The sequence below is a fragment of the Martes martes genome (assembly GCF_963455335.1).
Source record: "Martes martes genome assembly, chromosome: 13".
Lineage (NCBI taxonomy): Eukaryota > Metazoa > Chordata > Mammalia > Carnivora > Mustelidae > Martes > Martes martes.
This window is the reverse complement of record NC_137901.1, coordinates 92,471,906-92,486,666: the sequence shown is the minus strand read 5'-3', so window position 1 is coordinate 92,486,666 and position 14,761 is coordinate 92,471,906. Positions and strand designations below refer to the sequence as shown.

At 60.4% G+C, this 14,761-nt stretch overlaps 1 protein-coding gene across 1 annotated transcript in view; it reads right to left on the bottom strand.

Moving 5' to 3' along the window:
* EP400 (E1A binding protein p400) overlaps window positions 1-14,761 on the bottom strand; it is an 87,547-nt gene that overhangs the window by 41,986 nt on the left and 30,800 nt on the right. The window contains exons 17-26 of the mRNA XM_080821417.1: window positions 12,663-12,799; window positions 11,609-11,778; window positions 11,179-11,353; window positions 10,950-11,086; window positions 8,860-9,046; window positions 6,833-6,999; window positions 5,363-5,532; window positions 4,448-4,666; window positions 2,483-2,647; window positions 906-1,061 (exon numbers count right to left, since the gene is read on the bottom strand). Coding sequence (XP_080677543.1) covers window positions 906-1,061; window positions 2,483-2,647; window positions 4,448-4,666; window positions 5,363-5,532; window positions 6,833-6,999; window positions 8,860-9,046; window positions 10,950-11,086; window positions 11,179-11,353; window positions 11,609-11,778; window positions 12,663-12,799 — 1,683 coding nt within the window. The remainder of the gene's footprint in view (window positions 1-905; window positions 1,062-2,482; window positions 2,648-4,447; window positions 4,667-5,362; window positions 5,533-6,832; window positions 7,000-8,859; window positions 9,047-10,949; window positions 11,087-11,178; window positions 11,354-11,608; window positions 11,779-12,662; window positions 12,800-14,761) is intronic.

The following is a 14,761-nucleotide window of genomic DNA, read 5'->3' as shown; positions in this document are numbered from 1 at the left end:
CCGCCTGCCCGCCCCCAGCAGGGAGTCGGCACTGTCCTTGTCCTCCGAAGCAGGACAGAGCGGTCGCTGCACCCCAGTGGCCCGCCCCCATCTGCCAGGCCACACCGCACATCCTGACGGAGAGCGCGCAGGAGGCACCAACGACTACAAGGGGCCTGGGGTGAGACAGCCAGTTCAGGAGACCGCAGGGAGGGTGGGGAATGTCTCCTGCCTTGGGGGATGGGTGCTGGCAGCGGGTGCTGGTGGGGTGGGAGGAGGCCTGGAAAACAGAATCAGCCACAGGTGGGAACACGGGCCACGGCTGGGACACAGAAATGCTGCTTTCTGGACTTCATGGCAGGGCCCCACCCAGTCTCACCGCAGACAAGACAGAGACCAGGGCTGATCAGGGACAAGGGCTTCGGGTCAGGAGGGGACCCCCACTGCATCCACCCACGAGCCCCATCCGACCACCCACTCAGCCTCCTCAGCAGACCACACACGGCTGGGCATGGCAGGGAAGGCAAGACCCTGGTGAGAAGCAGGCCACAGTCAGGCCGGATGCGGAAGGGCCCAGATCCTGCTCCGTTACCTGCCCCGGGGGAAATTCCAGCATGCTCGCTAAATGTATTTGTGACCTCAGCAAGCCAAATTCTCATGAGTCCAAATGTCTTGTCAGAACAAGAAGAAAACAAAAACCTAGGCGAGCACAGACCACTCGTATTCAAAATACCTCCGAGAGGAAGGAGGGAGAAACAAGCCAGGCGGACAGCAGCCTGTCTGCGGAGAGCAGGGGCCGCCGCGGCAGGATGTTCAGGTTCTGAGACCACGGGGACAAATCAGCAGCAGCTGGCCCCCCATCCCCTTCGAAGCGAAGTCACACAGAAGAAGCTTCCGCATGTAGGGACGCCCTCGGAGCACTCTACCTGGCGCAGTCACGGGGGCTGGGCCCGGGCCGCCGGCCGGGGGCTTGCTTCCCAGGGCATTGAGGGCACCCGCCTGAGACATGGTCTGCATCACCACAGGGCCTGGTGGTCGCAGGTAGGACTGCCCCGGAGCGGACACGATCTGAAGAACGCTGCCTGCAATGACACGGGCCCGAGAGGCGTCACTCACGGGCTGCAGGCACCTCCTCCTACCTGCCACGTGCACCTCCAGACGTGCAGGACAAACGAAGCAACAGACCGAAAATCCGAATTTAGATTTACTCCAACAAGTCAGTGCGAGTTCAGTAACTTGGGAAAAAATGACTATTTCATTTATAGCGAATGAAAAACTAAGAATACAGTCATTTTTAAAGTCAAGAAAACGCTCAACTATTCTTTGCCATTTCTGACTTCTGGCAATGCAGTGGGCACCAGGACGGGTCTCTTGTGCCTGCCTGAGGCCCCACGTCACTCCCAGAGCCAAGGTCCCAGCTCCGGACCATACACGGGTGCTGGCCGACTTGTAAAGTCGACGAAGAAACACATCCACTCTCCACCCAAAAGCTGCAGCTCTCTCCACACTCAGTTCAAGGTGCTCGCCACATTTAGTCCTCTGTGTGAGGAAGGCTGACATCGCTTACTCTGGAGGAGCATCCCCACGCTGGGCTCCGCGCCAAGGGGGGCCCGCCAGAGGTATCTGCTGGGCTTCGCACAAAGGAGAGCCCGCCAGAGGTATCGACAGATGGCCTTGCCCCTTCGGCCAGAAAACTGAAAGAATAGGGAACTAAGCCAAATTAACAGCTGTCTTTGCTGTAGGTGTCCTGGGGCCTCCACTCTGCTAAGCTGTGTGTGACCTCCCAGGGCCCATACAGAGCGTCCCAGCCCTGGCTCACAGGCGCTGCACATACGTTGTCCCAGGGAGGCTGTGGCAGGCACCACGTGTGACCTAGGACCACAGCCAAGGGGGACTCAAGCGCGGAGCCACTGCCACCGGTCCCTTAGGGCTAATCCCAGCATGCCTCTCAGACCACTCGTCCTCTGCACAAAGCAGTTACCACAGGAGTACGTTGTGCTCAAAGGTCTAAGAGGCTTTGGTCTCGGAGTCAACGCTATAAAATCCGTACATGAAAGAACATAACTTCTATGTAACTTGCTAGTCCTGGGGTGTTTTTAGGACACTTTATTTCACACTGAAGTTAAAAGAGCAGCAAATATTTCTATTTCGACTTTTAAAACGTGGAACATTTGGGGCACCTGGCCAGCTCAGTCGGGGTGCATGTGACTCCTGATCTCGAGGTCGTGAGTTCAAGCCCCACGCTGAGCGTAGCAGTTACTCAAAAGAGAATAAAAGCAAAAAAATTTCAAAATGGGCAACATTTCCAAAGAGCACATTTCATCAAGAAACAGTATCAAGTACACACACACATCTGCCACAGGCCAGCAGGCCAGCGTTCTCAACACCCCCCGAGGCCGTCTCCGGGTGAAGCACCCGCGCTCCTGGGGCCACCCAATGTGCCCAAGTCCAGCAGCAGGAGAGGGGCGGGGACGACAGCGGGGCAGCGGCGGCCCGCCCTTACCTTGCAGCTGCAGGGGCTGGCCAGCAGTGAGCTGCCGCAGCTGACTGTGCGACAAGGTGAACTTGTTCCCCTGAAACTGCAGCGTCACCGGGGTCTCTGGCTGGGCGACCCGGCTCTGCGGCCCTGCCAAGGAAGCCAGCTGGGCTATTTTGACCACCTCCCCACCTGCGGAAACGCAGAGGAAGACGGGATTAAAACGTCTGGGAGAAGCCTGCGACTGTTCTGCTGACGACCATCTGTCGTCCAGCATGAGCGTCTGTGGCAAACTGAGGAGTCACACAAACGTTTCCTAGGCATCGCTTCCTAACGCTTTCAGAAAATGACTCTAACAGAAAAGAGAAAATTAAAATTAACATTGGATCTTAACAGTTGATTTATTTACTCATAACTGCCGAAGATTTTAGATATCAAATCTTAATATAATTAACCAAACTACCAACAAATGTTTTCCTTTTCTCCCCAACCAATGAAAAAGCAACAAACGTCCAATATAGCAGAAATCTATTTGTCATATGCTTTGGAACTCTAATATCAACCTCTTCAGAGACCTTTCAGAGTGTGAAAAGCACGTGTCCGATTCAGTGCACAGATGTACAGGAGAGATTATACCCCCACGAGTGTAAGAGAGCGGGTCACTAGCACAGATCCGCCACACAAACGTAGCTGCAAGATAGCAAGGTTCCCACTAACTTCGACTACACCGTGGGATTCAATCTAGAGCGGTGACTGAAAACATGCCAGACTCGACATCACTTAACACGTGGTTTGTGAAAATGTGACTCGGATGGAGTCCTGTACACCCGACTCAGAAATGTATGCCCTGCGGGCTCTGAGCAAACGTCAAGGGTACAGGGTTCTGTCCCCCAGTGGTTGATCATGACACCTAAAAGCTCCCCCCAAGGACATCCGTGCCAGATGATCAGTGACACCATACAGAGAACAGTCAGCAGGAGACCAGGAAAATGCCCAGAGGTCCTGCCCACAGAAGCTGTGAACAGGAGGCAACGACAGGAGGAGGCGCAGAGAAGTGTGTGCGGACAGGACAGCCTGGCCCTGCCGCACCCACACGGAGTGAAGGCTCAGCTCCCGTGGCACAGTCCCCGCAACGCCTGTCCCTGGCAAACAGAAGTGTCACCCCAGCCCTCCCCCAGGCAGCTAGCCAGGACTGTAACTCTCCACTCACTGACAGTAGAACTGAGGCCTCATCATCAGGGACTAGCCTGAACTCGGGGTCTCGGGACACCCGCCCCCCAGCTTCCCAGGGAGACCTCCACATACTGGTCACGCCGAGATACGAAGTGCTCGAGGGGGCGTCTGAGAAACAGTGGTGCCTACGACCGTCTCCGTCAGGACACTTGCTACGGCACAGTCAGCAGGGGCCCGTGAGAGATGTGGGAATGCGCTAACGACACTGGTCACAGTAAAGAGGTCTAAGAACACGTAGTAACACTGTGATGTTTTCATCACCAAGTTATGATGAGAGCCTCAGCGGAGCAGGAACTCACTTTAGGCTTAGACATGATGGTAAGCAAGAGAGTCAAAATCAGTCATGGTTTTTAACAACCAGCTCCAGTTCCCTCGCTGGCGAGGGCGTCCCCTGCTCTCGCCTGAGTGCCACCTGCTCCCCGGGCTGGGCCCCGCTGACCACGGGGCGAGCCTCCGGCTGACGCTAAGGAGAAGTGAGGCCGTCAGCACACCAGCAGAGCATGCGCGGGAAGAAAGCAGAGCTGACGTCCAGGGATCAGGAGAAAGGACAGAGGAAGACAGGGCCCTGGACGCTGGCTCTGCAGAGGGCGTCCCTCTGCACACTTAGGGCCAGAAACGACAGCGTGGCAAAAGGCAGCACCCGGGCGTGGGGTTAGGGAGACAAAGGGAGTGGACAGCAAGGCTCTTCACACACGCTGATCGGAACACAACTTCCCGTGGCAAAGACGTGGCAGAACCGGGAGGGGCGAGGCCACTTACTGGGCAGGCGCGCCTGAGCCTGCGAGGTGAGCACCAGCCCCTGAGGCAGCGCGCTCGGCCCCGCCGGGTGCGGGGGGCCCGGGGGCGGGGGCGGGGGCGGGGCCCGCGGTTTCGCAGGATGGGCCGGGGCGGGTGCTGCGCCGGAGGTCGAGGCGGGCGGCTGTCTCGGAGCGGGCGCGCCGGCGGAGGCCTGGGAGCTCTGAAACGGGGCTGCCGCCACTGCAATCGATAAGGTTTGTTTGTGCAAAGCTGTTAGAGGCTCTTCACCAAATGCAGTATTTAAACCCGAACTCAAAGAAACAAAACAAACATTTCAGTAAAGTCGCTCAGATGAGAAGCGCTCTCCAGGAAACAGGGCGGGGCGCGGCACCCGGGTGGAACAGAGCCGTCCGCCCGCCGCGCCGCGGCCGAGTGCGCGCTCCCGCAGGGCACGGTGCGCGCGCCGCCAGCCAGGCTCCGACGGGTCCGCGCCGCACGCGCACGCGGGCCGGACGCGGAGGACCCGGCGACGGAGGCCGGAACTCCGCCGTGACCCGCGGCCAGTCAGCCCTACCCTCCTTCACAGCGACAGCCGGGCTCCGGGCCAGCGGCGGCCTCAACGGGAGCGAGCCTTCCCGAGGCGCGTCCGCAGTGTGACTTGCACGTCCCCGGTCCGAGAGCCCCCGCCGAGGCACGTCTTCAGCAGCACGCCAAGAGCGACTCAACCAAGACCACGGTGTCTGGTTCAGGGAAAAACTCCACTTTCAAGACACCACAAGGGCGAGCCGCCTGAGGTGTGTTCCGCAGAGCCAGAGCAGGCGGTCCGCTTCCGACCAGAGCAACGGCTGCCCATCCAGAGGGGCGGGGGCAGTACCAGGAACTCCGGCCACGAAGACCCACGGCAACCCCGAGGGCGCGCCAGCACGGGAGGCATACCTTTTGCATCTGGATTGGCAGAGAACGTGGCAACTGGTGGCCGTCCTCTCACGTGGCCCTGAGGAGTGGCCGTGGCTGCAGCAGAGGCCGCCGTCCGGGGCGGGTGTGTGCTGGGGAAAGCCACGGTGCGACCCTCGGGCTTCTGGCCGTACTGCACGGGCTGAAACAACCTGGCAAGAAGGCGCGAGCACCACTGAGACACGGGGCTCGGGCCACCCAGGGACGGGGAGGGTCCCTACTCCCGGTGCTGCTCCAAGAGGGGTCGGGGTTCCAAATGCACCACTGAGAAGCTCAGCATGGGTCTGGGGAGGGCCTACGCACCCTGGGACACACACGCCCACCCCGAGCCTGGGGTACCCAGGCTGAACGTGCGCATGGGACGCTCGGAGGCCACAGCGCTACTGCGTCGAGTTCAAGTGGAGTGAGCAGGGAGCCGCAACCGGCAATCAAGCAACGCGACAGCACCAGGCACACTGGCCGGAAGCGGTACTGGAGACCCGGAAGCGACAGTGGCCACTGTTTCCAGTACTGCCACACCGCAACACACTCTTCCATCACCCTTTTACCTGGAAAACCATAATGGCGGGAATTCTAGGTTTTCAAATCCCCTACGCGGGGCAGCAGCTAGGGGCGGCGAGGAGAAAACCAAGGACCTGAAGCCAGGCCCCCCCCAGGGCACCGCAGCTCTGCTAGCCCACGTGCGGGTCTGACAGAGGCCTGCGGGCTCCGGAAGGGCCAGGCAGAAGGCGGTGGGCTCCCAAGGCCCCGGGGAGACCGCAGGTAGAACAGGCAACGGAAGCAGGCGCCTTTCTCTCTGAACTTTTATTTTCTCATTTCTTTCTCCTTTTCAACCCAACCCTGAGATCGTGTACTCCAACGTGCCGGATTAACCTATCTTATTAAGTCATTTCCTTCCACTCACTGAGTGTGCTCTGCCCCTCCCAGCCCCGCAGCACAGTCGAAGTCAGTGCCATCCTTCAGAAGGCCCTGTGCGGGACTTCTGTGCACCCTCCGTGCACCCTCTCCCCGCCACAGCGGCCACCTGAGCGCGCAGCAGGCATAGCAGCCTGACCCGCTCCCCTCACAGACCCCTCCCGCTGCCCGGGGCCGCTCCACCGCCGCCACCAGGCTGTCCTTAGGAGGGCGAGGGGCCGCACCGTCCCTCCCAGGGCTGCAGACTGCCACACAGGCCACGTGCAGTGAGCTGCCCCACAGACACTGAGGACACCAGCACAGACCCCAGGAGCAGGAGACCCAGTGAGAGGGTCGGCCATCTCTCCCCCTGGCCACAGCCACAGCCACAGCCGGGTCCTCGTGTGAACTCCCACCACACACCCCAGGTCTCCCTGAGGAGCCGTGGCCTGGGTCCTTCCAGGGAGGGGGACATCATGCCCCGACGGCTGATTCGAGGCCAGGCAGGACCCAGCCGTGGATTTCGGTGAGCAGGAGCCACCACTCCATGCCACGCACCTGCTGGGCTTCAGTCTGAGGGCCGCCGGCCTGCCCGACGGGGGCGGCGCGGTGTATAGCTCGTCCATGAGCTTCCGTGTCACCTTCTTCTTACACAGCAATTCTGCTTCGTGCCGAGTCATTTTGTTCTCTAAGCCAATAAGATCAAATATAGAGAGATCCGTTTCCTAAGAAGAAAAACAGCAAAGTGTTGCTCTGGGAGACCGGAGAAAAATGGCTGGGAACCCAAGCACATCCCTAACTGGACGGCTAGGCCCCACACAGCCTCACTGCCCAGGACACGGCCTGAAGCCCGGGGCTCGGGCAGGCTGCTGGATCTCGGCGTGCCTCAGCGTCCCCATCGTTAAGAGCACCCCTCGTAGCAGCACGAATGGAAAAGGCAATGCGTGGAGAGAGGCTGGCCTCGGCAGACAAGGATGGGGTCCGGACAGCATGAGTGCCAAGGCGCATGGGCAAGGGGCACTTTGGGGGAGAGACCCGCGTGTACTGGAGAAGCAGAAGGGGGCAGGTGACACATCACTCGGTCCAGAGCCCTGGGGACACGCGTTCCATGGGCGGAAGTGCTGCCTGGGTCCCCAGCTCGGGCAGATGCCCCGCATGCCCAGCACCCGTGTACTTCTCAGCCGCTCTCCCACTGCGACATCGAGCATCGAAGGGAACGACAGCAGCTGCTGGTGAGCCGTCCCACACTCTTGCACACGTAAGAGATGTGAAATCCGCCAGCATTCCTCAAACGATTAAGCATGGAGTAGGCACATAACCCTGCAATCCCACACCTAGACACGGCGTGAAAACCCGAAACCTATGTCCACACGAAGCTGCTCTGTCAGTGTGCGCGCTAACACGGCTCACAGCAGCCGAAATGTGGAAGCAACCCAAGTCGTTAACTGGCAGCCAGATCAACACGGTCCCTCACACGGGGGTACACGACTCCGCCGTACGAAGGAAGGAGACTGGGCCACACGCCACAGCCCAGATCAACTCTGAAAACACTACGCTCCGGGAATTAAGCCAGACACGAGGACCACGGGTGAGGGATCCCATCTGTGTGCAAAGCCCAGAACAGGTGGGCTTGTGAGGCAGGTCAGGCAGGGGCTGCCTGGGGAAGGGAGGGGACAGGAAGGACGGCTGGTGTCTGTGGGTGCTCTCTCGGCAATGACGAAATATTCCGGAATCAGTGGTGACGAATGCAGGCGTTTCCAGCTATCTTACTGCCATCCCAGTCGCTAAAACACTACCACACAGAGGTGCCTGTGGCTCAGTCGTTAAGGGTCTGCCTTCGGCTCAGGTCATGATCCCAGGGTCCTGGGATTGAGCCCCGCATGGGCTCCCTGCTTGGCAGGGGGCCCGCTTCTCCCTCTCCCACTCCCCTGCTTATGTTCCTCTCTCGCTGTCAAGTAAATAAAATCTTTAAAAAAACAAAACAAAACAAAACAAAACAAAACCTACCAGTCACCTAGCACGCCTCAAGGCTTATTGAGCAAATGATGAAAACACCACAACATCACACACAACAAGATCACAGAAGCCAGGTACACGCCAGGCTCTTCTCATGGAGTCGACACACACACACGGCAGGGGAAGTGCACGATTATTCATGTCCAAAGGGCACTTGGTCCAAAGCCCCTCAGCCGGGGCGAGGGTTGGGGGACACAAGGAGCACACGGCAGGGCCCCACAACGCACACAACTCAGGAACAGGACCTCATTGCAGACACGAGAGCGGCCCGTGACAGTGCTCGCGGAGACCCCCGCACGTGTCCTCCACAGGCCTCACGCGGGGGCCCACCAACACCCCAGATGCTGGGGCCATCTCCCACGCTCCGGCGGCACCTGTAATGCTAGGGACCCCTCCCCTGCAATCCTCAAGCCAGGGCCCACCCACTTGGGCCAACCGCGGACGCACCCCCAGCACCCGCGGACGGCTGCCCGGCGCCCGGAGAGCCCCAACGGCAGGGTGGGCGCAGACAGCAGCCTCCAAAGCCGCGGGAGCCACGGCGCGTCTGCTGACACCAGGCGGGCACGTACCTTCCAGGAGTCCCCGTCGAGCGCCTTGAGGACGAGGGAGGCCGAGCGGTACTGCAGAGGCCCCGCCGTGTACGACGACTCCGGGAGCCGGGGCTCCACCAGCCCGGGGTGGTTGCAGATCCTCTGCAGCCGCAGCAGGATGCTCAGCACGTCCACGAAGTGCCCACTCTTCAGCGCCTCCTGGGTCCTGCTCGCGGGAAGACACGCCGGCGCCGTCACAGGCATGGCCACCGCTGTGCCACGGACTCCAGATAGCACCTGCCACGCTCCCCCCGGCTCTGCTGAGTGATCGGTTCTATCCCTAACGTCCACTCCCACTCACCCTCCAGGGTTTCTGACTCTCGGTCTCACTCTCTGTCCCCCCGAAGCAGGCTGGGAGGCCAGAGAGCCAGGACTGAGGGTCAGACTGGCACGCAGCTCTCCAAGCCTCCTTTCCCAGCGGAGGATGACACCCAACGGGGACAGGGACGGATCTCCGCCCCCCAGTGAGGAGCGCTGTGAGGCAGGGGTGGGCAGCAGAGTGAGGGCACCCGGTCCGGGGGGTGGAGAGGCCCCTCGGGTGGGACACCAGCCCCGGCTCTGTGGCCACAAAGACGGCAGACACCGAGGCTAACCCCATGCAGGCCAGACCACACGGGAAACACACGGCAGGAAACAGTCCAAGTAGAGACCTCCAGGGTCTCCAGGTGAGGAGAAGGGCGCAGTGTCTCCAGGTTAAGGAAGGAGCCATGCAGGCCAGGACCGAGGGCAGGCTGGTCCACAGAGACCCAGGAGCAGAGGCGGTGGGGTAGGGGACAGGCGGTGGCAGACAGAACGACCAGGCTTCCAAATGAGCCGCAGGGTAACGGGCTACTGCGCTGGAGGACAGAACAGCCTAGAGAGCAAGCGCTCTGGGGACACCCTCGTGAGAGCGGGTCTGCAGCGCTCCACACTGTGGCCAAAGTGAAGCTCCAAGGCCCCTGGGGGACCCGAGACCATCACGTAAACACACACCGAGCGCCGTCAAGAGAGCTGCGGTGCGCTCAGCTACAGGCGTGCTCGATACTTCCTGTTTCACTTGACAGGTTCAGGGGAGAAGAGGCCCCCAGACGTGAAGCGGACAGTCACGAAACCCGACAACAGCCCAGGCGTGCGGTCACCAGCATCCCCCCTCCCCCGGCAGGACGGACGCCGGCGCCCTCCCACTCCCAGGGCAAGCGCAGCGCGCCGCCGGCCCAGCCCCGAAGCAGGGCCCAGAGTTCCCGACTGCACAGCGCGCGCCTGCAGAAGGACGGCGAGGGGAGCCCGACAGACGAGCACAGGCCTCCTGGCCCGGGAGTGGCTGCGCCCTCCACGGACTCCGCCCTTCACGACCTGAAGTCCGCACCTGGAGGAAGGCTGCCCCCGACAGCCCGCCTTGCCCCCACCCTGCCCGTGCTGCCGCCTGCTCGCGCCGCACGCTAGCCCGGAGCCGACGAGGGCGCTGCCGGGGGAGGAGGAGGTCACGGCTCCGACTGGCCACCGGAGCACCTGACCAGCACAGCGTCAACGATGCCGTCCGTCAGGGACTAAGACACCAGACCGGGGAGTATGAGCGCACACTTAGGTTGTGTTCTAAAATTTTCCAAACCTAACCCAAAAACACAAATGTCAACGGCAAAACCGCTTCCTGCAGGCTAATCACGCAGACACAATTCTGACGATGGCGTGAGTGTGCCGACACGAGGCCCACAACGGCACAGTGCCGGCCCTCGTCTCACGAGGGAACAGTGCCCAGGGGGCCCAGCAGGCTGGTGGAGGGCCCACGGGAGCCCCAGCAAGCCCAGCACGCGCAGCCTCAGGGCAGCTCCCCCGGGGGAAGGCAGGCGGCCCCTCAGGCTATAAGAGACCAAGCCGCTCGGGCAGGACGTGTGGCCGGCGTGAGCCTCGCCCGTGATCTCAGGGAGTCGGGCGAGAGCCTGGCCAGCGCCGGCTCAGCTGCACAGGGGCAGAGCCCTGGGAAGGCGGGTGGGCACACGGGGAGCCCGGGGCGAGTGAGGGTTCTGGAGGCCGAGGACAGCAGCCCAGCACCCTCCCGCCGGGCAGGACCCGCAGGCGCGACGCCGGCTTACCCAGGCTGCAGGATCACGTCCTCGTATAAGGCCTTCTGCCGACTCGACAGGCGGCACTTCAGCACATGCTCGTACTTCTTCGTCAGCTGCTTCTCCACGTCTCTCTTCGTTCTCCTCAAGATAAAGGGCTGCGTCACCTGCGAAGGAGACGAGTGTGCGCTGCCCCCGTGCCGAGCCCCCATCGCCACACCCGGTGCAGGGCCCGGCGCCGCGGCCGGCGCGCACGTACCCGGTGCAGCCGTATGACCACCTTGTGGTAGTAGTCCTGGTTCTCGTCGTCCGGCGCCTTCAGAGGCAGGTGCAGGTAGGGCCTGGAGATGCCGGGGATGAGGAAGTGCACCATGGTCCAGAGCTCCAGGAAGGTGTTGTGCAGGGGCGCGTCGATCAGCAGCAAGCGCTGCTGGCTGGGGGAGGGGGAGAGCGAGAGCGACAGCAGACATCGCACCCCGGAGAGCTGGCCGCAGGTGCGCTTCCTCCGCAGAGGTTCACGGACAAGGACAACGGGCTCACCGAGCCTCCGGGAGAGGGACCCGCAGCCCCCATGCACTGACCCAAGGGAAGGGAACCAGGCAGCCAAGCAGCAGCTCGGTGTGCCCATGACCACACGCACCCCTCTATCCGCCACCCCCAGGACCCCGAGCAGGCCACGCGGGTCAGACCTCCTCAGAGTGAACACGGCCTCCCAGTGCCTCTCGGTCATGCCGCGGACACGCTGCATCTCGTCGATGACCAGGCAGCGCCACCGCACGCGCGTGAAGGCCGCATAGCCCCTGAAGAAGTGCTTGTAGGGCGCGATGCACACATTGAAGCTGTTGGGCTCTGTCCACTCCTGCAGCACACGGAACGGGCCTCACCTGCGGCGTCTCCCCCGACCCCGGCGGGGGCTCAGCCCGCCGCCGCCCACCGCGCACAGCATGCCGGAGCTCGTCTCCGGGACTGCTCCTGCAGGGGTTTACGATGCTCGGGAGGTCGAACCGAGAAGCCACTCTGGGCACGAACCACAGTTTCTGGACGTCACCAGAGAGTGTCATGAGGGCAAGCAGCTTCTGCAGGCGCAACCCAAGCACGGAAACCGCACCGGGACGGTGGCAGGGAGCAGCAGCGTCCGTGCCACAGCGGACCGCTCTGGACGCTTTTGAGACCCGCAGAAATAACGAGAAACGGGGAAACTGATGACACATCTCAACGTACTCACTTTTCCACTAAATACTACTCAACACAAAACTCTAATGATGAAGCAAACTTCCCATCTTCAAGAAAAAACAGTGGTCTCCAAGAAAAAACAGTGGTCTCTGGCACACTCTCACCCAGAACCAGGAGCCAGATGGAACAGGGCGGAAACCCTGGCCGGAGCGTCACCTGTAGCCCTACGGACTGTGTCCCGGGGGGTCACCTCACAAGTTCACAGCTCAGAACTCAGAGTACACCACAAGTTCCCATTCGGGCTTGTGGCGCTCACTGGCCCGCGGGCGGAAGGGATGGTTCTGAAAGGAAAGCGGCCACGGCCAGGCACGGGAGGGGCCGTGGGCACGGGGCTCTCCTCGCCAGAAGTAGGCTGTGCTTTCCAGGGGCTCCAAACCTTGAACAACCCGGAGGTCTCACAAACCAGGGATTCAGACAAGCACACACATCGTCTCCACATTCTCAAATCTGCCTTCTATACAAACGGGGATCATTTCTGTCCGGTTTTATTTCATGCTTAAAATCAAATACCTGTCTCTTGGCTTTCAGTTCTCTATGGCTGCCGACATACAGGAGGGTTTTGAGCCCGGGGCACCACCGCTTCAGCTCGAGCTCCCACTTGAGGATGTTACAGCCTCTCACGACCACGAGATGAGGGCCCCAGTTGCCTACAAAGGAGAGAAGAGACAGAACTCTCCCTTTAACCAAGACCATCTGTCAGGTCTGGATGCCGTGCGCTGTGCTGACCCGAGACACGGGGCAGGTACACGTGGGAAGTCCCCGGGGCATGATGGAGACGTGTCCGACCTCCCGAGCCACCGCCGGACCTGCGGAGGAGGGGCAGGGGCCTGACCCACAGGGGCGGGCGACAAAGAGCCGCTAAGCGGGGACTGAGGAAAGTGAGTATTTCCTCAAAGACATGCTGACCCCGCTGCAAGCACAGGCAAGAACGTGCGCCTCTGAGGAACAGTGCCCAGAAAGCGCAGTAAGTGTGCTCGGCCCCGGCCTGGAGCCCTCCCACGGCGGCCGCCCACTGAGGCTCGGGTGCAGAGCCCACTCCCCGCCTCCAGCCAGAACACACCACCCGAAACAGTTTCAGCTTCAGTCCTCCAAAAAATAATGTCCTCAATTATGAGAATACACACAAGACAAATTTCCACTTCCGTGCTATAAACAAGACGTACACCACACCGAGACAGAAACGGCAGCTTGGAAAGGCTGCGCGCAGGACACACGGCCTCGTGCGTGCAGGACACACGGCCTCGTGTGCAGAGCACCGTGTCCTGCGCTCCAGAGGACCCACCCAAGAGGGACGTGAACAAGGACGTAAACAGATGCAAGAGGACAAAAACTCTCCAGAAGGTGCCCCCCAGGAGCAGACAGGCGCACACCAGCCCCAGGTGCCCTTTCCCTTACCAAGGAGAACCACGACTTCTTATAAGCCAGCATTTAGAACATTGCTCCGCGATCGGTTTTCTGCAAGGCCCCTCACACCGGACGCACTGCTGGGGCCCAGGCTGGGCCTCCTGATGGAGGGGCTCTGCTCTGCGCACAGTCACAGCCTGATGCCCGGACCAGTGCCTGGGACAGCACGGGCACCAGGCGGGTACCTGGAGTTTGAGGGACTCGCGCATTCATTTGTTCAACTGATGAACTAGTAAGAGTCCCTATTTTTGGAGCTGTAGGCTGCTTCCATTTCTTACTCTTCTAAATATAATAACGAACAATTTTTCCAGCTAAACAGTAAGATAGTGAGGCAAGGTGATAGTCTGAAGTGACTGTGTCTAAAACCGATTTTAAAGTGCCACAGCGAAAATTTCAGGACACTGGGTCAGAAAACAGAAACAAGTTAATCAAGAAAATAAGCCCTGGTATCAATCCATTTGTATCGAAAAACTGAGGGGGCGCCTGGGTGGCTCAGTCGGTGAAGCCTCTGCCTTCGGCTCAGGTCATGATCCCGGGGTCCTGGGATCGAGCCCCGCATCGGGACTCCCTGCTCCGTGGGGAGTCTGCTTCTCCCTCTGCCTGCCCACTTGTGCCCTCTCTCTCAAATAAATAAAATCTTTTGAAAAAATAAATAAAAATTAAAAGAAAATAAAACCGAGATTGATGAAGCTTTTCTCACAGAGGACCAAAAAAAGGCACTGCTAGCGATGATGAGAAAGAGGGCAGCGAGCCCCGGGGAGAAGGAAGCAGCAGCCTTCCCAGGCGGGGCGGGGGGGTGGGGAAAGGGTGGGGAAAGGGTGGGCAACCACCGCCCTCTGCACGCCCGCCTCTCTCAGGTCTGCTGAGCGCCGGCGGTTTCCCCACGCTCCTCGGCGGTTTCCCCATGCTCCTCGGCAGGATGCCACCACCCTAATTTCAAGAGTCCCCTCCCAGCTTCTGAAACGCCACAAAGAGGACAATGTGTCTGCTCTTCTGGTCAGCGATCCAGGAGCCCACTCAGTCTGCATCTGGAACACTCCCTTTGCAAAAGAAACACTACAGATAACCCACGAACAACACGGGAATGAACCACACGGGTCCACGTGAGCACACGCAGATTTTTTTCAATATATACAGTACCGTATGTTCTCTTTCTTAGGGTATTCCTAATGACGTTTTCTTCTCCCTGGCTGACGTTGTTATAA